The following is a 20950-nucleotide window of genomic DNA, read 5'->3' as shown; positions in this document are numbered from 1 at the left end:
CCTAGGGATGATTCTGGACACAGTCCAGAAAAAGGTGTTTCTCCCGGAGGAGAAAGCCAGGGAGTTATCCGAGCTAGTCAGGAACCTCCTAAAACCAGGAAAAGTGTCAGTGCATCATTGCACAAGGGTCCTGGGAAAAATGGTGGCTTCTTACGAAGCGATTCCATTCGGCAGATTTCACGCAAGAACTTTTCAGTGGGATCTGCTGGAAAAATGGTCCGGATCGCATCTTCAGATGCATCAGCGGATAACCCTGTCTCCAAGGACAAGGGTGTCTCTTCTGTGGTGGCTGCAGAGTGCTCATCTACTAAAGGGCCACAGATTCGGCATTCAGGACTGGGTCCTGGTGACCACGGATGCCAGCCTGAAAGGCTGGGGAGCAGTCACACAAGGAAAAAATTTCCAGGGAGTGTGATCAAGTCTGGAGACTTCTCTCCACATAAATATACTGGAGCTAAGAGCAATTTACAATGCTCTAAGCTTAGCAAGACCTCTGCTTCAAGGTCAGCCGGTATTGATCCAGTGGGACAACATCACGGCAGTCGCCCACGTAAACAGACTGGGCGGCACAAGAAGCAGGAGGGCAATGGCAGAAACTGCAAGGATTCTTCGCTGGGCGGAAAATCATGTGATAGCACTGTCAGCAGTGTTCATTCCGGGAGTGGACAACTGGGAAGCAGACTTCCTCAGCACGACCTCCACCCGGGAGAGTGGGGACTTCATCGGGAAGTCTTCCACATGATTGTGAACCGTTGGGAAAGACCAAAGGTGGACATGATGGCGTCCCGCCTGAACAAAAAACTGGACAGGTATTGCGCCAGGTCAAGAGACCCTCAGGCAATAGCTGTGGACGTTCTGGTAACACCGTGGGTGTACCAGTCGGTGTATGTGTTCCCTCCTCTGCTTCTCATACCTAAGGTACTGAGAATTATAAGACGTAGAGGAGTAAGAACTATACTCGTGGCTCCGGATTGGCCAAGAAGGACTTGGTACCCGGAACTTCAAGAGATGCTCACAGAGGACTCATGGCCTCTGCCGCTAAGAAGGGACTTGCTTCAGCAAGTACCATGTCTGTTCCAAGACTTACCGCGGCTGCGTATGACGGCATGGCGGTTGAACGCCGGATCCTAAGGGAAAAAGGCATTCCGGAAGAGGTCATTCCTACCCTGGTCAAAGCCAGGAAGGAGGTGACCGCACAACATTATCACCACATGTGGCGAACATATGTTGCGTGGTGTGAGGCCAGAAAGGCCCCACGAAGAAATTTCAACTCGGTCGATTCCTGCATTTCCTGCAAACAGGAGTGTCTATGGGCCTCAAATTGGGGTCCATTAAGGTTCAAATTTCGGCCCTGTCGATTTTCTTCCAGAAAGAATTGGCTTCAGTTCCTGAAGTCCAGAAGTTTGTCAAGGGAGTACTGCATATACAACCCCCTTTTGTGCCTCCAGTGGCACTGTGGGATCTCAACGTAGTTCTGGGATTCCTCAAATCACATTGGTTTGAACCGCTCAAATCTGTGGATTTGAAATATCTCACATGGAAAGTGACCATGATGTTGGCCCTGGCCTCGGCCAGGCGAGTGTCAGAATTGGCGGCTTTGTCTCACAAAAGCCCATATCTGATTGTCCATTCGGACAGGGCAGAGCTGCGGACTCGTCCCCAGTTTCTCCCTAAGGTGGTGTCAGCGTTTCACCTGAACCAGCTTATTGTGGTACCTGCGGCTACTGGGGACTTGGAGGACTCCAAGTTGCTAGATGTTGTCAGGGCCCTGAAAATATAGGTTCCAGGACGGCTGGAGTCAGGAAAACTGACTTGCTGTTATCCTGTATGCACCCAACAAACTGGGTGCTCTTGCTTCTAAGCAGACGATTGCTAGTTGGATGTGTAGTACAATTCAGCTTGCACATTCTGTGGCAGGCCTGCCACAGCCAAAATATGTAAATGCCCATTCCACAAGGAAGGGGGCTCATCTTGGGCGGCTGCCCGAGGGGTCTCGGCTTTACAACTTTGCCGAGCTGCTACTTGGTCAGGGGCACACCCTGGCTGAGGAGGACCTGGAGTTCTCTCACTCGGTGCTGCAGAGTCATCCGCACTCTCCCGCCCGTTTGGGAGCTTTGGTATAATCCCCATGGTCCTGACGGAGTCCCCAGCATCCACTTAGGACGTCAGAGAAGATAAGAATTTACTTACCGATAATTCTATTTCTCGTAGTCCGTAGTGGATGCTGGACGCCCATCCCAAGTGCGGATTGTCTGCAATACTTGTACATAGTTATTGTTACAAAAATCGGGTTATTATTGTTGTGAGCCATCTTTTCAGAGGCTCAGCTGTTATCATGCTGTTAACTGGGTTCAGATCACAGGTTGTACAGTGTGATTGGTGTGGCTGGTATGAGTCTTACCCGGGATTCAAAATCCTTCCTTATTGTGTACGCTCGTCCGGGCACAGTATCCTAACTGAGGCTTGGAGGAGGGTCATAGGGGGAGGAGCCAGTGCACACCACCTGATCCTAAAGCTTTTACTTTTGTGCCCTGTCTCCTGCGGAGCCGCTATTCCCCATGGTCCTGACGGAGTCCCCAGCATCCACTACGGACTACGAGAAATAGAATTATCGGTAAGTAAATTCTTATTTTCTCCCCCAAGCCAAAAAATCCTTCGGCGCCCCCCCCCCCCCCCCCCATACCCCCCGTAATTGGCACTAGCAAAGGTAGAAAAATGTGCACGCCGCAGGCGTGCGCCAACAAAAAGGGTGTGTGGCTTTGTCGAAATGGGCGTGGCTTTGCGTGGAGGGCGTGGCATTGCAGGAAAAGACTACCTTATACCCCAGTTTTGCAACCTGCACGCCCATACGTTGGCCACCACAGGAAAGAAAAATAATCCTGATTCATGCCCCTTACATTATTTGTCATTTTTCCTCCTTATAGTAATGCCCAGTATACATTATTCCACATACTGCAATGGCCCTTAGACATTATTCCACACACAATAATGCACATGACACAATATGCACACACTGTACTGCCCCAGACACATTATGCCACACACCGTAATGCCTGTGACACATTATGACAGGAATCGCAATGCCCGTTATACATTATGCTACACACTGCAATGCCCCTGATACATTATAGCACATACAATGTCTGTGACACAGTATGACACACACCACAATGATCCTGAGACATTATACCACATACCACAATGCCCGTGATATAGTATACAACACACCGTAATGCCTGATACATTATGACACACACCGCAATGTCCGTGATACATTATGCCACACACCGTAATGCCCATTACACATTAAGTTCTACAGTAAGGCTTCTAATTACTTTTAAATTACCTGCTCGTTGCCAGGGGTTTCATGCTCTTGGTTCCATGCACGGTGCCAGAGGTTTTCATGCTCAGGGTGTCATGCTCGTTGCCAGGGGTTTCATGCACTGGGTGTCATGCTCGTTGCTAGGGGGTAGTGCTTGTTGCTAGGGCCATGCTCCCAGTGCCACATATGCCCCCAGTGCCAGATATTCCCCTACAGTGCCAGGTATATGCCCCTAGTGCCAGATATTCCCCCACAGTGCCAGGTACATGCCCCCAGTGCCACATATACCCCCCCCCCCCAGTGCCACATATGCCCCCTCAGTGCCTGCTCCCCCCCAGTGCCAAATATTCCCCCCCAGTGCCAGGTATATGCCCCCAGTGCCAGATATTCCCCCACAGTGCCAGGTATATGCCTCCAGTGCCAGATCTTCCCCCCACAGTGCCAGGTATATGCCCCCAGTGCCAGATCTGCCCCCACAGTGCCAGGTATATGCCCCCAGTGCCAGATCTTCCCCCCACAGTGCCAGGTATATGCCCCCCAGTGCCAGATCTGCCCCCCACAGTGCCAGGTATATGCCCCCAGTGCCAGATCTGCCCCCCACAGTGCCAGGTATATGCCCCCAGTGCCAGATCTTCCCCCCCACAGTGCCAGGTATATGCCCCCCAGTGCCAGATCTTCCCCCCACAGTGCCAGGTATATGCCCCCAGTGCCAGATCTCCCCCCCCCCACAGTGCCAGGTATATGCCCCCAGTGCAAGATCTGCCCCCCACAGTACCAGGTATATGCCCCCAGTGCCAGATCTGCCCCCCACAGTGCCAGGTATAGGGACGAGAGACGCGCGATGCGCTCCGTGTCCCTCCAACACAGCAGGGAGGGAGAGGAGACCGCAGATTGACATGCGGACGCTCGTCCGCATGTCAATCTGTTCTAAGGGAGCCGCCGAGCCGGGGAGCGGAGCACAGCACCGCAGATCGGATCGGAAGAGAAATCCGATCTGCGGTGTAGCAGGGGGCCCTTTTGGAAAGGGGGGCCCGGGGTACGTATCCCCCGGGCCCCCCCCTTAATCCGGCTCTGGCCTGCACTCATTATAACCTAAAAGTTTTTCAGATCATGGCAGGTTTGCAAAACCTCCCACATCCCAAGACTTCCTTACAGTTAATGGAGACCCCTGTCTTTTAGCCATGATTTATAAGGAGAGACCTGAAATAACAATTTGTATTTGACAAGGGCCTCGTCTATCCTATTAGGTGATGGCTGTCTGTTCTACCCCTAAACTGCACTGTAAAAGGAGACACAGTATGTATGAAATATGGCCCATTTACTGCTGGATATAAGAAAGATCTTATTTGGTAGTGAACCTATAATTGAAATTTAAAAAAATATCCACATATGGAATTTTAATTTTGCCAGGTGCAACTGCTCCAAAATTCATAGTACAGCACCCATCAAGGAAGAGGAGTTTCTAAACACTTCCTGAAATTACTGGTAGACCGTACCTGCACCGACCTTCAGTCGCAAAGGGACCTACTTATCGGGATAGCAAGGGTGGCAGCTGAGGGCATACCTGCCACCTGTACTGTTCCCAGTTCTTGCTCCACTCCTATTAGCACCTACCCCTTTTACCCTGAGCCTCTGACCAGGAATATTGCTGAGGCATGAGGAATAACCCCAGGTCATGGCTTGATGTAAAAGGGTCTACCTAGCTTGTGTGTCCCGGGTCCGCAACCCAGGTTGCGACTAGGATCTAACCCCGGGCCAGCCCGGGTGGTCTGCAGCGTGAAAGAATTACCGGGATTATCCGACCTGGGCCACGCTAAAAGTTGTAGAGAGTTGGAGTGCTGTGGAAGGGCTGATCTGGCAGTATCCCGGGTACAGTCTGCAGTGTGTACATTGTTTCAAGCAGCTGTGACACGCTGCCGCTTAATGCACAATTCATTTGGAAAAGGCCTGTTCCGGTGATCGCGTGGTAATTGTAGCTTTTAATACCTTCATTAACTGTGGGGGGAAATGGGGACTCAGCCTATTTTTCAGCATAAAGGAGGGTTTTCATTGTTTTATAAATATAGCCCGTAAATGGTCACAGACCAAACAAACATAAATGATCATTTATACAACATCAGAATTAAATAATGCTGGACTTAATATTGCAATAGCAGTATAGGTTAGAGTTGCCACGCGGTAAGTGTTCATGTAGACGCACTTCATAGGTTGCGATCAGTGAGCCTGATTCAGAGATAGATGCAGAACACATCGCAATGCTGCGTCTCTGTGAGTTACTGGCAGAGGCACCTGTAGGAGAATGGCTGCTCCTGCCAAATACAGCGATTCAAGCGCTGTGTCCAAAGACGCAGCATCGGATCACCATCACTACCATCGCTCGCAATGTTGCAACATCAGTCACGTAAGTAAACCGAAGCTTACTCAGAATTATCGCCGGGACTGCTCAGTCAGGGCCAGGAAATCTGTGCTGAAAGATGCAGACCTTGACCTCGGCACTCCCAGAAAATGGGTGGATGATTTTGGGAATGCTGGTCTGCTCTGTCTATCTCCTGCCCCCAAACACAGGCTGCCTGTCAATCAGGCTGTGGATTAGGGGCACAGTGTGCGATCAAGGGCTGCATACAAAAATCCACAGGTTTGGGTAGAGATCGGGCCACAAGGGGGGCAAGTTGAGGTGCTGTTGGTGGGGTTTCAACTCAAGGCTAATTGAATTGAGGCTAAAACAAATGATGAGGCTCTAGGTAGACGAGAGGAATGGTCAAGAATGTGGCAACTACAATTTAATGCCAAAATATGCAAAATGTTGCACTTGGGTCTCAGAAATATTAACAGCACTATAATGGAAACTACTGTGACTTAAATTCAGGTAAGCAATGTAACTAAACAACAAGGAATCAGTAGTAAAAAGAAAGATGTAATAATGTTGGGATGCAGTCTCGATCCCCACACAATGACCGACAGCGGAATCCCAACAGTCAGAATCTGATAAGTACTGTGGTTAGGGTTAGACTGCCGGTGTGTGGGTCGGAGGGGATAGGGGGGTTAGGGTTAGGCTGCAAGAGGGGTGAGTTAGGGGTATGGTTGAAAATTTTACCGAGATCCATTGGCATTCTGAGTGTTGGGATTCTGACCATCGGGTTCCCGACGATCAGTATTCCAATACCATCCCATAACTGCACTGTATTGGTACGCCTCATCTATAATACTGCGTCTAGTTCTGGAGACCATATCTTCTGAAAGATATAAATTGAATACATTAAAGACTGTACAAAGAGCAACTAAAATGGTGCATGGCCTACATCACAAAACTTACAAGGAAAGACTAAAAGATCTTAACATGTATAGTTTGGAGCAGAGAAGGGAAAGCGGGGACATGATAGAAACTTTCAAATATATGAAGGGTTTTAAAAAAGTACAGGAGGGAGACATTCTTTATATGAAGAGAAGTATTAGAACACGAGGACATGAAACTGGAGGGAGGTAGGTTCAGCAGACATTTGAGGAAAAATTACTTCACAGAAAGGGTAGTGTACAAGTGGAATACCCACTGTTGATTATCTAATGTGTAACCACTTGGCTGATAACACTCTGATGGCCACTGGTTGACAGATGCTCGGCAACTGAAGATGGTCACACAGAGCAGGACTTAAGATACTTTCCAGAGTAAAATTAAGAGGGGGAGATTCAAATGTTTGAAAAGTCAGTTGGGAGTCTGTTTTTTCCTGTCTATTAGATAGGAAAAAACAGACTCCCAACTGACTTTCTCTGACGTCCGGATGCTGGGAACTCCGTAAGGACCATGGGGAATAGCGGGCTCCGAAGGAGGCTGGGCACTCTAGAAAGATCTTAGACTACCTGGTGTGCACTGGCTCCTCCCACTATGACCCTCCTCCAAGCCTCAGTTAGATTTCGTGCCCGGCCGAGGTTGGATGCACACTAGGGGCTCTCCTGAGCTCTTAGAAAGTAATAGTCTTAGATTTTTTATTTTCAGTGAGACCTGCTGGCAACAGGCTCACTGCAGCGAGGGACTAAGGGGAGAAGAAGCGAACTCGCCTGCTTGCAGCCGGATTGGGCTTCTTAGGCTACTGGACACCATTAGCTCCAGAGGGATCGACCGCAGGCCCAGCCTTGATGTTCGGTCCCGGAGCCGCGCCGCCGTCCCCCTTACAGAGCCAGAAGCAAGAAGATGGTCCGGAAAATCGGCGGCATGAAGACTCCGTCTTCACCAAGGTAGCGCACAGCACTGCAGCTGTGCGCCATTGCTCCTCTCACACACTTCACACTCCGGTCACTGAGGGTGCAGGGCGCTGGGGGGGGGCGCCCTGAGGCAGCAATAAAAACACCTTGGCTGGCTAAAATACCTCAATATATAGCCCCAGGGGCTATATATGAGGTAAATACCCCTGCCAGAATTCCATAAAAAACGGGAGAATAGGCCGCGAAAAAGGGGCGGAGCCTATCTCCTCAGCACACTGGCGCCATTTTTCCCTCACAGCTCCGCTGGAAGGAAGCTCCCTGGCTCTTCCCTGCAATCTACAGTACCAGTAAGAGGGAAAAGAGAGGGGGGGCATTAAATTTGGCAGTATATATATATTTTATTGAAAAGCAGCTATTAGGGACATAACTCAGTTAGTCCCTGTATATATATAGCGCTCTGGTCTGTGCTGGCATACTCTTACTCTGTCCCCCCAAAGGGCTTTTTGTGGGTCCTGTCCTCTGTTTGAGCATTCCCTGTGTGTGTGGAGTGTGTCGGTACGGCTGTGTCGACATGTTTGAGGAGGATAATGATGTGGAGGGGGTGCAGATGCCTTTAGCAGGGATGTCACCCCCTGGGGGGCAGACACCTGAGTGGATGAGTTTATGGCAGGAAATGAGTGCACGTATAGACTCCTTACATAAAAAATTTGACGACATGCCGACTGTGGGACAGCCGAGTCTTCAGCTCGTGCCTGTCCAGGTGTCTCAAAAGTCATCAGGGGCTCTGAAACGCCCGCTATCTCAGATGGCACAAGTAGATGTCGACACGGATACTGACACCAGTGTCGACGACGATGAGTCAAATTTAATGCCCGTTAAGGCCATTCACTGCATGATTGAGGCAATGAAAGAGGTGTTAAATATTTCTGATTTACATCCAGGTACCACAAAAAAGGGTATTATGTTTGGGGAGAAAAAACTACCTGTAGTTTTTCCCCCGTCAGATGAATTAAATGAAGTGTGTGAAGAAGCGTGGGCTTCCCCTGATAAGAAATTGGTAATTCCTAAGAAGATACTAATGGCGTTCCCTTTCCCGCCAGAGGATAGGTTACGTTGGGAAACACCCCCTAGGGTGGATAAAGCGCTCACACGTTTGTCTAAAAAGGTGGCACTACCGTCCCAGGATACGGCCGCCCTTAAGGAACCTGCTGATAGAAAGCAGGAGGCGATCCTGAAGTCTGTATATACACACTCAGGCATTATACTTAGACCAGCTATTGCGTCAGCATGGATGTGCAGTGCTGCCGCTGCGTGGTCAGATAAACTGTCAGAAAATATTGACACATTAGACAGAGACACGATTCTGCTAACAATTGACCATATCAAAGACTCAGTCTTATACATGAGAGATGCACAGAGGGAAATCTGCCGGCTGGCATCTAAAGTAAGTGCATTATCCATCTCTGCTAGGAGATGCTTATGGACTCGCCAGTGGACTGGAGATGCAGATTCCAAAAGGCACATGGAAGTTTTGCCTTATAAAGGGGAGGAATTATTTGGGGATGGTCTCTCCGACCTAGTTTCCACAGCAACGTCTGGGAAGTCAGCATTTTTACCCCATGTCCCCTCACAGCCTAAGAAGGCGCCATTTTATCAGGTTCAGTCCTTTCGGACCCAGAAAAACAAGCGGGGAAAAGGAGGGTCTTTTCTGTCTAGAGGCAGAGGTAGGGGATAAAGGCTGCAGCAAACAGCAGGTTCCCAGGAACAAAAGTCCTCCCCCGCTTCCTCTTCCAAGTCCGCCGCATGACGGTGGGGCTCCACAGGCAGAGCCAGGTACGGTGGGGGCCCGCCTCATGAATTTCAGCGATCAGTGGGCTCGCTCACAGGTGGATCCCTGGATCCTTCAAATAGTATCTCAGGGATACAAGCTGGAATTCGAGGCGGCTCCACCCCACCGGTTCCTAAAATCTGCCTTGCCGATTGCTCCCTCAGACAGGGAGGCGGTGCTAGCAGCGATTCACAAGCTGTATTCCCAGCAGGTGATAATCAGGGTACCCCTACTTCAACAAGGCCGGGGTTACTATTCCACACTATTTGTGGTGCCGAAACCGGACGGTTCGGTGAGACCCATTTTAAATTTGAAATCCTTGAACACATACATAAAAAAATTAAAGTTCAAGATGGAATCGCTCAGGGCGGTTATTGCAAGCCTGGACGAGGGGGATTACATGGTATCCCTGGACATCAAGGATGCTTACCTGCATGTCCCCATTTACCATCCTCACCAGGAGTACCTCAGATTTGTGGTACAGGATTGCCATTACCAATTCCAGACGCTGCCGTTTGGACTCTCCACGGCACCGAGGGTATTTACCAAGGTTATGGCGGAAATGATGATACTCCTTCGAAAAAAGGGAGTTTTAATTATCCCATACTTGGACGATCTCCTAATAAAGGCACGATCCAAGGAACAGTTGTTAGTGGGAGTCGCACTATCTCAGGAAGTGCTGCGCCAGCACGGCTGGATTCTGAATATCCCAAAGTCACAGCTGGTCCCCACGACACGTCTAATGTTCCTGGGAATGATTCTGGACACAGTCCAGAAAAAAGTGTTTCTCCCGGAGGAGAAAGCCAGGGAGTTGTCTTTTCTAGTCAGAGACCTCCTAAAACCAAAACAGGTATCGGTGCATCACTGCACGCGGGTCCTGGGAAAGATGGTAGCTTCTTACGAAGCAATTCCATTCGGCAGGTTCCATGCCAGAATTTTTCAGTGGGACCTGTTGGACAAGTGGTCCGGATCGCATCTTCAGATGCATCGCTTGATAACCCTGTCCCCAAGAACCAGGGTGTCTCTTCTGTGGTGGCTGCAGAGTGCTCATCTTCTGGAGGGCCGCAGATTCGGCATACAGGACTGGGTCCTGGTGACCACGGATGCCAGCCTACGAGGCTGGGGGGCAGTCACAAAGGGAAGAAACTTCCAAGGACTATGGTCAAGTCAGGAGACTGCCCTTCACATAAATATTCTGGAACTAAGGGCCATTTACAATGCCCTAAGTCAAGCAAAATCCCTGCTCCTACACCAGCCGGTGCTGATCCAGTCAGACAACATCACGGCAGTCGCCCATGTGAATCGACAGGGCGGCACAAGAAGCAGGATGGCAATGGCAGAAGCCACAAGAATTCTCCGATGGGCGGAGAATCATGTACTAGCACTGTCAGCAGTGTTCATCCCGGGAGTGGACAACTGGGAAGCAGACTTTCTCAGCAGGCACGACCTCCACCCGGGAGAGTGGGGACTTCATCCAGAAGTCTTCCAAATGATTGTAAATCAATGGGGTCGTCCACAGGTGGACATGTTGGCGTCCCGCCTAAACAAAAAACTAGAGAGGTATTGCGCCAGGTCAAGAGACCCTCAGGCGATAGCTGTGGACGCTCTAGTGACACCGTGGGTGTACCGGTCAGTTTATGTGTTCCCTCCTCTACCTCTCATACCAAAGGTATTGAGAATAATAAGAAAGCGAGGAGTAAACACAATTCTCGTGGTTCCGGATTGGCCAAGAAGAGCGTGGTACCCGGAACATCAAGAGATGATCTCAGAGGACCCGTGGTCTCTGCCGCTCAGACAAGACCTACTACAGCAGGGGCCCTGTCTGTTCCAAGACTTACCGCGGCTGCGTTTGACGGCATGGCGGTTGAACGCCGGATCCTGAAGGAAAAGGGCATTCCGGAGGAAGTCATTCCTACGCTTATTAAAGCCAGGAAAGAGGTCACAGCAACTCATTATCACCGCATATGGCGGAAGTATGTTGCATGGTGTGAGGCCGAAAAGGCCCCAACGGAGGAATTTCAACTAGGTCGATTTCTGCATTTCCTGCAAGCAGGAGTAAATATGGGCCTAAAACTGGGCTCCATTAAGGTACAGATCTCGGCTCTGTCGATTTTCTTTCAAAAAGAACTAGCTTCAGTACCTGAAGTTCAGACATTTGTTAAAGGAGTGCTGCATATTCAGCCCCCGTTTGTGCCCCCTGTGGCACCTTGGGATCTCAACGTGGTGTTGAGTTTCTTAAAATCACATTGGTTTGAACCACTAAAAACCGTGGATCTGAAATATCTCACGTGGAAGGTGGTTATGTTATTGGCCTTGGCTTCTGCCAGGCGAGTATCAGAATTGGCGGCTTTGTCCTGTAAAAGCCCTTATCTGATTTTCCATATGGATAGGGCAGAATTGAGGACTCGTCCCCAGTTTTTCCCAAAGGTGGTGTCAGCGTTTCACCTGAACCAGCCTATTGTGGTGCCTGCGGCTACTAGGGACTTGGAGGACTCCAAGTTGCTAGACGTTGTCAGGGCACTGAAAATATATGTTTCCAGAACGGCTAGAGTCAGAAAATCTGACTCGCTGTTTATCCTATATGCACCCAACAAGCTGGGTGCTCCTGCTTCTAAGCAGACTATTGCTCGTTGGATTTGTAATACAATTCAGCTTGCACATTCTGTGGCAGGCCTGCCACAGCCAAAATCTGTCAATGCCCATTCCACAAGGAAGGTGGGCTCATCTTGGGCGGCTGCCCGAGGGGTCTCGGCTTTACAACTTTGCCGAGCTGCTACTTGGTCAGGGGCAAACACATTTGCAAAATTCTATAAATTTGATACCCTGGCTGAGGAGGACCTGGAGTTCTCTCATTCGGTGTTGCAGAGTCATCCGCACTCTCCCGCCCGTTTGGGAGCTTTGGTATAATCCCCATGGTCCTTACGGAGTTCCCAGCATCCACTAGGACGTCAGAGAAAATAAGAATTTACTCACCGATAATTCTATTTCTCGTAGTCCGTAGTGGATGCTGGGCGCCCATCCCAAGTGCGGTTTATCTGCAATACTTGTACATAGTTACTGTTAACTAAATCGGGTTATTGTTGAGCCATCTGTTGAGAGGCTCTGTTGTTTCATACTGTTAACTGGGTTTCATATCACGAGTTGTACGGTGTGATTGGTGTGGCTGGTATGAGTCTTACCCGGGATTCAAAATCCTTCCTTATTGTGTACGCTCGTCCGGGCACAGTATCCTAACTGAGGCTTGGAGGAGGGTCATAGTGGGAGGAGCCAGTGCACACCAGGTAGTCTAAGATCTTTCTAGAGTGCCCAGCCTCCTTTGGAGCCCGCTATTCCCCATGGTCCTTACGGAGTTCCCAGCATCCACTACCGACTACGAGAAATAGAATTACCGGTGAGTAAATTCTTATTTTTCAAACATTTGAATCTCCCCCAGAGAATGAGATTGAGAAACAGAAGAAGAGGGAGAGATATTGAGCAGGAGAGAAAGAGATTGAGGGGCAGGAGAGTGATAGGTTAAAAACAGTCAGGCAGAGGAGGGGAGGAGAGAGGGTATAGATAGAAACAAACAAAGTAGCTGGAGAAAAAGTCAGGAATAGAAAAAGGGGAAGGGAGATAATGCAAATGCTTGCTGATAATGATTACTTTTTGTATATTCTCCCTTGCGTGTGTTTCCTCTGGGTACTTTGGTTTCCTCCCACAATCCCAAAATATACTGGTATGTAAATTGGCTCCATACAAAAAAATGATCCCTAGTGTGTAAGTGTGTACAGATTAGATGGGCCTAGTGGTTCTTATCTGCCAGCAGTCTGTGTTTCTATGTTTCTGTCTCTCCAGCTCCAGCCGTTCTCCACATCCCTTCAGCTTACAGACCCTTACCTTGTCCTGGCTGCTCCTCCAAGTCGACAGCGGATCCTCTGTCTTTCAGAGGTGCGGCATGACATCATCAAGTCATGTGTGCCCTTTAGAGAAACACTAGGACACTCTCTAGAATATGCTGCATTTATTGAATGACATATAAACAAGACACATTAAGAGTTCCTAGCAGACGTATTTTCCATTGAATTTCTTTTATTTTTAAAAGTCAGTCATTTGCAATGACAAATAGTGTTCCTGCAAGAAGGGCATAAACCATATTTATTTCAGTACATAAGTGCACTCTGGCTCTATCAGCACATTTTTTGTTTGCAATAAATTAGAATATCATGGTTTACCTAAAGAACGATAAAGTGGATACCCACAATCTGCAACTGATCAACGGTTCTTCTACCCAAGGGGCCGCTTTTCTTCATTATTGGTATCTTAGTCACCACAGTATTATTCAGTGTGATGCCAACAAACCTCCATTTAATTTCATTTACATATGCTTAGCTGGTAGATGGTTTTAGACTTTACCCAGACTTCAGTTCCTTTTAGTAACGGTATTGCAATGCCTTCCCAAGTTACATCTGTCTATATTTGTGAGAGAGACTTTACAATATGGTAAGCTTGTCTCTATATGGTAACACTATGAATCACAAACTACATTACCACTGAACATTGTGTTCTCATTCAAAAAGCGTATTATCCTCAAACTGAGGCTTTGGATTCCTCCATAGTAACATGATATGGCCTGATTCAGGTTTGTAAGCGAAGCAATAAAGCACACAACTGGGCAAAACCATGTTGCACTGCAGGTGGGGCAGATTTAACATCTATATATAATATCTTCAAGTTCCTATTGTAATTCTCTTTAGAAAATGTCGTCTTAACAAAAAAATAAATAGTATAGGTTATTTACATACATATAAAATCAGTACATTGAGATCAGACTTTTGCTGGACTACACCCATAATACAAAGTGTAATTATCTGGGCCTTCTTTCCCGTCCATGGGTTCAAATCCATTAATAAAATTTATCATTTGACACCTATAAATCAAAACATTTTTATTTACAGAGACGTGATCCCTATGGCTGAGATATAAGGCTGTTTACATTATATTTTCATCTAGAGACAAAGTAGTAACAAAGTACCCAGCACTGTCTATTATTTATGGACAGTACAAATCGGAGTATCAAGAGGTTCTTAAGGCCTCAGACGTCAGGATTCATATACAGGTGTTGTTACTAGTGTATCTATAATGGGTGCAAGGTGTGCGGTGCAGGCCTTGGGTCTAAGGGCCCACACACCACCCACCCCAGTGGCGTATCTATAATGTGTGCAGCTGCACCCATTTCTTCTATATATTTACCTTTCTGGTGTCCGGGTGTGGGTCCCCTCCTCTCCCGAGTCCCGTAGCCAGCAGCGCTGTTAGCACTCTGTCTGAGCACTAGAGACTCTGGCACAGTGCCAGAGTCTACAACGCATGCGCAGGTCTCCGAGAAAATGGCCGCCACGCCATTTTTCGGACACTTGCGCATGCGCTGTAGATTCTGGCACTGTGCCAGAGTCTCTAGTGCTCAGACAGAGCGCTAACAGCGCTGCTACCAGCTACAGGACTGGAGAGGTGGGGGCCCACCCCTAGAGACTGCACACGGGTCCCCTCCTCTCTAGATACGCCCCTGGCCCATCCTGCACTCATTTAATTATACTCTCCTCTCCGTCAGCCTGGTGCTGGCTGCTGTATCACTCGGATAATGGACGCGGCGGCTATTTACGGGATTAGCGCATGCTCAATAGAGATGTCCCCGGGAATGCAGCGCGGGCACCATGATCCTGGAGTCCTGCGCATGCACAGTAGACTCTGGCATAATGCCAGAGTCTACTACATGACCGGAGAGATGGGGGCCCAATTGGAGAGTGCACACGGGCCCCCTCCTCTCTGCAAGTGCCTCTGGATGATGTACTTCATAACCATTTGATATAGACAGTGCCGTGTAGGACTGGGGCATCCTCCATGCCCACTAGGGAATGCAGTGGTAAGGGCCTAAGCTGAAGGGTTGTAGCCAGCCACTCGAGGGGGCGTGGCTACTCACCACTGAAAGACTTGGACAACTATTAGAGACAACATACTCAGCCTGCAAAGAACTGGGCCCCATTATGAAGTAGGGGATGGGTGTGTCAGGAATGCCCACTTTGATTGGCAGGAGAGCTAATACTGTTGCAGTTTCCATAGAAACAAACTGAACACTAAGTTCATCCGGGATCCTACTCCACCAAGTTACTGACCTTCCAGTAGAGTAACGGTCTGGAGCAGAATTTGAGTGCACGGTCTGGAGCCTGACCGCTAGAGGATGGTCCCACTGAGGATTTTCCCTGTACACCTGTGGGCCAGTCCAACCCTGAGATAGTGATTTATTTAGTAGAACATCTGACACACAGATCCAGTAGGCCCACATCTATCAGGCTTTGGTCCCTAAATTCCAGAACATTTGTAGTTTGTGGATCAACAGGCTGTGTATTGGTTTCAGTCTACACAGTGGCTGTCACTCAAGTACGTGCAAACAACATCTGTACTGTAAGGAAACAAGGCCCATTTCATTGTGTCTTTGTTTCAGATATTGTCACTAGCTCTGTGCTTCTGTTTCCGTGCAATGGCATCACGTAAGGCCTGCAGGATCGCTTCCTCATTGTTCTCCACGTTATATTCTGTCAGGTTTAACAGTTTGTCAAATTCTTTCTCACTATAAGTTAAATTAAGAGTCCTGTAAGTTGACCAGAGGCCAGACAGTTCCACCACTCCTCCTTCTTTTTCTTCCACTGTTTTTCGCTCCACTCCTGTGAAGAAAGGAAATCAGTTTTACAAGGATGTTCAGTATATAGGCGTACTTATACTGGGTGTGCAGTGCAAACCGACCCTGGGTCCCCCACACCCTGCACCATGAGCAATCTTTCCAGTGATATTCTGGAAACTGGCACATGCACAAAAAATAGTCATTGCTTTGGGGCTATAGACTAGTTACCAGGCCGTCAAAATGACAGCGCAACATAATGTCAACGCTAGCGGCTGCGCGCCTGACCGGAGCAACACTTGAATTGCTCCGTCAGGCACCATCTAATGGCTGACAGCGCTCAAAACACTTGAATTATCCCCCCATAGAAGTGAGGTGCAGTGTTAGCCTGTTATTATATAGCATAGCTATACACATACACACTTATACACACACACACATACAGTACATACACACACACACACACACGCACAAAATCATTTAATCCTAATCATATAAATGCAGGATACAATAGTATTTAGGTTAGGTATAAACAACTCACAACAGTTTAGTAAACTGGAATTATGATGGAATGTCCAGAATGATTTATTCAAACAAATATAATTTTATGAAAGTTTTTACAATATGTCCAGATACGCTATATCGCCAACTATATAAATTGCACGTGATATCCAGTGATGATGTTACATGGTATCAGTGATGTAATACATTATATCACAGGTCTACTGCTCAGTATCTCACCTGATCTTGACAATCCTAGAACCTTTGTCCCACATGAAAGGGATTAGTTGGTAACAAAGCTCACTGTTCTTATTTTGTGTTAGTTGAGCTCACAGCCAAACTAATACCCCTTTAACACCGACTCTAAATCCCGCTTTATTGCCAGGTCGACTCCCAGAAAGACAACATTGGTCCAGTGACCCAGCAATCCAACCCAGGAATCGAGCAGGGTTGTACACAGGTAGGACCCTTGTTGAGGGGTATTGTGCACGGGAACCTGGGTAATCCAAACCAGACCCCTTTAGAGCAAGGTGAAAGCCTATACTGCCCAACCTCAGCATCCTGCAAGTGGTCGGGGTGTTGGGGGGCAAGGCGCACAAGTGACGTGCGGTGAGGTGAGGCAGAGCCGTTCCTGTCATACTAACATATACACCAGAGTTTTGACCATATAAAGTATATGAAAAACACAAATAATATATTATCATCTTTGCACTATTCTAATCATTTTTATAGTCAAAACTCTGGAGTAAAAAGTCTATGACAGTTGAGACAGTGCCCCCCCCCCCTCCCCAGTTTATCCACCCATATCTCTAATCAATACTTACCAAATTTCCACCAGTATGGACTGCAGCACCTGTGTATAATGCCCACATAATCCCTTAGGCTCATATCTTGTGTGTAACTCTAGCTCTGGTACTAGTCTGTGCCTCCTGAGCCATTTACCTCACCGCACATCCCTGAGGCACACAAAGAGCAGACAGCTGCGATACCGGGGGGGGGGGGGGGGGGGGGGAGGCGAATGGACGCTGCACGCATGTGCGCTGCGTCCATTTACTGCACAGAAATGGAGGCTGGGGGCAGCCCAGCAGCTGCCTCAGGGGTCTCGATCTGTGGATTTCCCGGCACTTGGGTTTAGGGTAAAAGCGATATTAGTGATATACCTCAGAAAGAACATACAGTATATGGAGTTTAATAGCTTACCTGGACGACTGAATTGTTGAAATGTGTCATTCACTAGTGGAAAGTGAAGGATAATGGGAACGTCAGGGTTTACTGGTTCAGAAAATACATAGCATTCCTTAGGGTTCTTTATATCCTCCTCGCTCAGCTCTACTTTAGGAAAGGTGATGTATTGCTCAGCGCAGTAATTTTGGGTTTGGACAACTGACTGAAATGGAAGAAATACAACGTGGGTGAACTGCATTGCTTCAAAATTAGTAAGTCTTTTCTAGTGGGTGTGACAGGATCTGATCACTGAGACCACCGGACCCTTTATATCGGGAGCGGTGTTCTCCTTTCCATCTACTCAGGGGATCCACCTTCATCTATCACTAAGGATTTTATGCCATCAATACCAGCCCATAGGTGCACTGGGGCAGAGTATATGAGCTGTAGCTTCATCTTTGCCAGCAAGACAATTCTGAGTATATTACTGACTTCTGAGCACTTTCTAATAGCTGAACATTGGGGGGTGATTCAGACCTGATCGTTGATGTGTTAAATTTAGCACATCTGTGATCAGCTTCCCTGACATGCGGGGGGGACGCCCAGCACAGGGCCAATCCGCCCCACATGTCAGGCCCTGCCCCGTCGTACAAGTACAAAAGCACGGCACAGTGGAGATGCTTTTGTACTGTAGGAACACGCACTGCAGCGATCAGGTCTGAATTCGCCCCATTGCTGGGTTCATTATTACCAGTGCTAACTGTATTTCCATTTTACATTGTTACTGAAGGATCTCACGTGTTGCTATTATTAATAGTTTGTATTGTCCCACTCCTGGGAGTTATTTTATATGTTGTCCATTTAAACTTATTTATAGTAGTGTTGAATTTGGATTATAAGGTTTGTAAAAACATCTTTCCATTGTGTTGTATTTGAGGAATTGCAAACCTTGGGCACAATTCAATTCAATGACAGTTGAATAGCGCCGGGAATTAGCTCCCGCGGCTATTCAATACAGCGCAGTGGTAAGTTGGAGAATGCCCGTTCTACCGGAATTAATAGGGTGTTTTGTTGGGAGAACCGGCATTCTCCGACTTAAGTGTCCGGCGCGATGCTCTTTCCGTCGTGCTAAGGGCAGAAATCAGCATTGCGCCGGCACTTTTGCCGGATTTCTACTCGCACCCCTCCGGCAGTGCGAGAAGAAATCCTGTCATTGGGTGTCCCAGCGCGCTGTAGTGAACAGCCCCGGGAGCTAATTCCCGGCACTATTCAACTGTCATTGAATTGAATCGTGGCCACTGATTGTTATTAGCTGCTGGAAAGCAGATCATTCACTTTATTTAGTGGATTCTGGAATCATTGGTGCCAGGAATCATTTTCAACTGGGGGAATGCAGTGGTAGGGACCCATGCTTAAGGTATCAGCCACCAGAGGGGATGTGGCCAGCTATCACAGCTACCATTAGTGAGTGCATGGTCTGGGACCCTAGTAACTACTATTTGTGCATGCATGATAATGTACCATCTTAATAACAACACTGCACTGTAGAGAATACACCATAACCCCGGGAATGCAGTTTAATATAACATATGTATAATCCCAGCGGCGGCTCCTTTACCTATTAGTAGGGACCACCACATGCGCACAAGCCGCAGTGCGACTGCTCATGGGCACAATATCGGCTTCTATGGACTGCATCAGCTGCAGCCCATAGAAGCCAGCTAGGGCTGCACAAAAGGTGGGGAGTGGTTTCCTACTGGTAGCAAGTTCTCTGCTAATCGCAACCTGGTCTGGCAGTCCCGGAGGGAGGAAACACCTCCCATTGAGACTTCCTGTAGTGTCTGTGACTGACAGGTAAAACTTCCAATAGGAAGTCAGGGCCAGTCGCTGTGATTTTACTTGGGGGGTGGGGGGTCCTGCCTCTCTAGGCCAGTCTATACATATCACATTAATGCACTGTACATGTTATGGAGGACCCCGGTACTATTGGTCAGTGTCTAATTCTCAAAGGAACTGCATTAGGTCTAGTAAAGTTACATGCACAATTGTAAAAAGGCAGAACCACAGTGTCATTCCTATCACTGGCAGGAACTCTGTTCAGTGTGTTAAAGCCGACCACCAGCAATAAGAGGGGACAGGCGTTTGTCATTACTAAATAAACAGGTTTACTTTGGAACCGGACCACTCAGTGAGCTGACTTTGGGTGCTGCAAGCAATGCCCATGGGAGCTCCCCCTATTAGCAGTGGTTGAAGCTCATGGCACCACCCTTGTGCAGGGTTCCTATGTGTAAAGCCAGGGGAAAGTTTTGGAAATCCTCAGGGCATAGTACCAAGAATGGCAATCTATCTCTGTATGAGTGTGATATGACAAAAGACAGCATTAGCAGTGCTGTTTTGTTTGCCACCATATTCCTGAGTTGTGGTTAAATAAAGCTGTGACCTCTTCTCTACATGTCTTTCTGACATTGGGGAGAAGGCCATGGAATGGGGTTGATAGTGGTTATAGGGGAGAGCAGGGCATAACTGCTAGGCGGGCTATAAGCCTTCGCTACAAAGAAATACTAAGCTTTGTGTCTTACCACTTACCTTAAACTTATCTGACAGCCCATAGTCAAACGAGAGCATGACATCCACTTTGCGTTCCTCTCGGAGCAGCGGCGGGAAGCTGGCATTGATGTAATAAGCGGTGTCTACCAAGCAAAGTTCATCCATGCAAGGAGTCAGCTTGTTGGGGGATTTATCCAGCTCGGTGTCTGATATAAGCCAAACAATTTATCACATAAGCAATGAGAAAAGTAATCCATATCTAAATTCTTTCTGAATCTCCTTACACATCTAACTATTAATATTTGTAATATAGACCATAAAGGATGTACTGCTTGTTCTTCTACTGCAATTAATAATGACCATCTCCTGACCACATAGATTGTGCCAAGATGGCTAATGTGTAAACATATAACGACAATGAATGGTCCACGGTATGCATCATACTGGTGGGCATAGCCATGCAATATATTTCGTTCAAAACTGTATAGTCTTTGACCATTCACCACTCAAACTCCTTGGTGCATAAACTACCCTTTATCTATTGAGCAACCTGTTACTAGCAGTCGGGATCGTGTTTATGCCCGATATTTAAAAGGGCAATTCTTTTACTACTCGTGTCCTGCTAGTGGAATCATTGCCCTTTTAAACATCGGACATAAACATGATCAGATGCACCCTTATCCTTTGTAAATAAATTCTAAAGGTGTAATGTATCCTCTGCAGTCTTTTATTGTAGTAGAAT

At 47.8% G+C, this 20950-nt stretch overlaps 1 protein-coding gene across 1 annotated transcript; it reads right to left on the bottom strand.

Moving 5' to 3' along the window:
- Window positions 1-14822: 14822 nt before the first annotated feature.
- On the bottom strand, window positions 14823-20441 carry LOC134980703 (cytosolic phospholipase A2 delta-like). Its single transcript, XM_063947634.1, has 3 exons — window positions 20248-20441; window positions 17698-17884; window positions 14823-16042 (listed from the first exon to the last, which is right to left on the bottom strand). The coding sequence occupies exons 1-3, from the start codon at window positions 20371-20373 to the stop codon at window positions 15819-15821; spliced, it is 537 nt and encodes a 178-aa protein (XP_063803704.1). The 5' UTR covers window positions 20374-20441; the 3' UTR covers window positions 14823-15818.
- Between the last annotated feature and the right edge of the window lie 509 nt (window positions 20442-20950).

Source organism: Pseudophryne corroboree, chromosome 12, assembly GCF_028390025.1.
Source record: "Pseudophryne corroboree isolate aPseCor3 chromosome 12, aPseCor3.hap2, whole genome shotgun sequence".
Lineage (NCBI taxonomy): Eukaryota > Metazoa > Chordata > Amphibia > Anura > Myobatrachidae > Pseudophryne > Pseudophryne corroboree.
The sequence above is the reverse complement of the archived record's forward strand: the minus strand, read 5'-3'. Positions and strand labels throughout refer to the sequence as shown.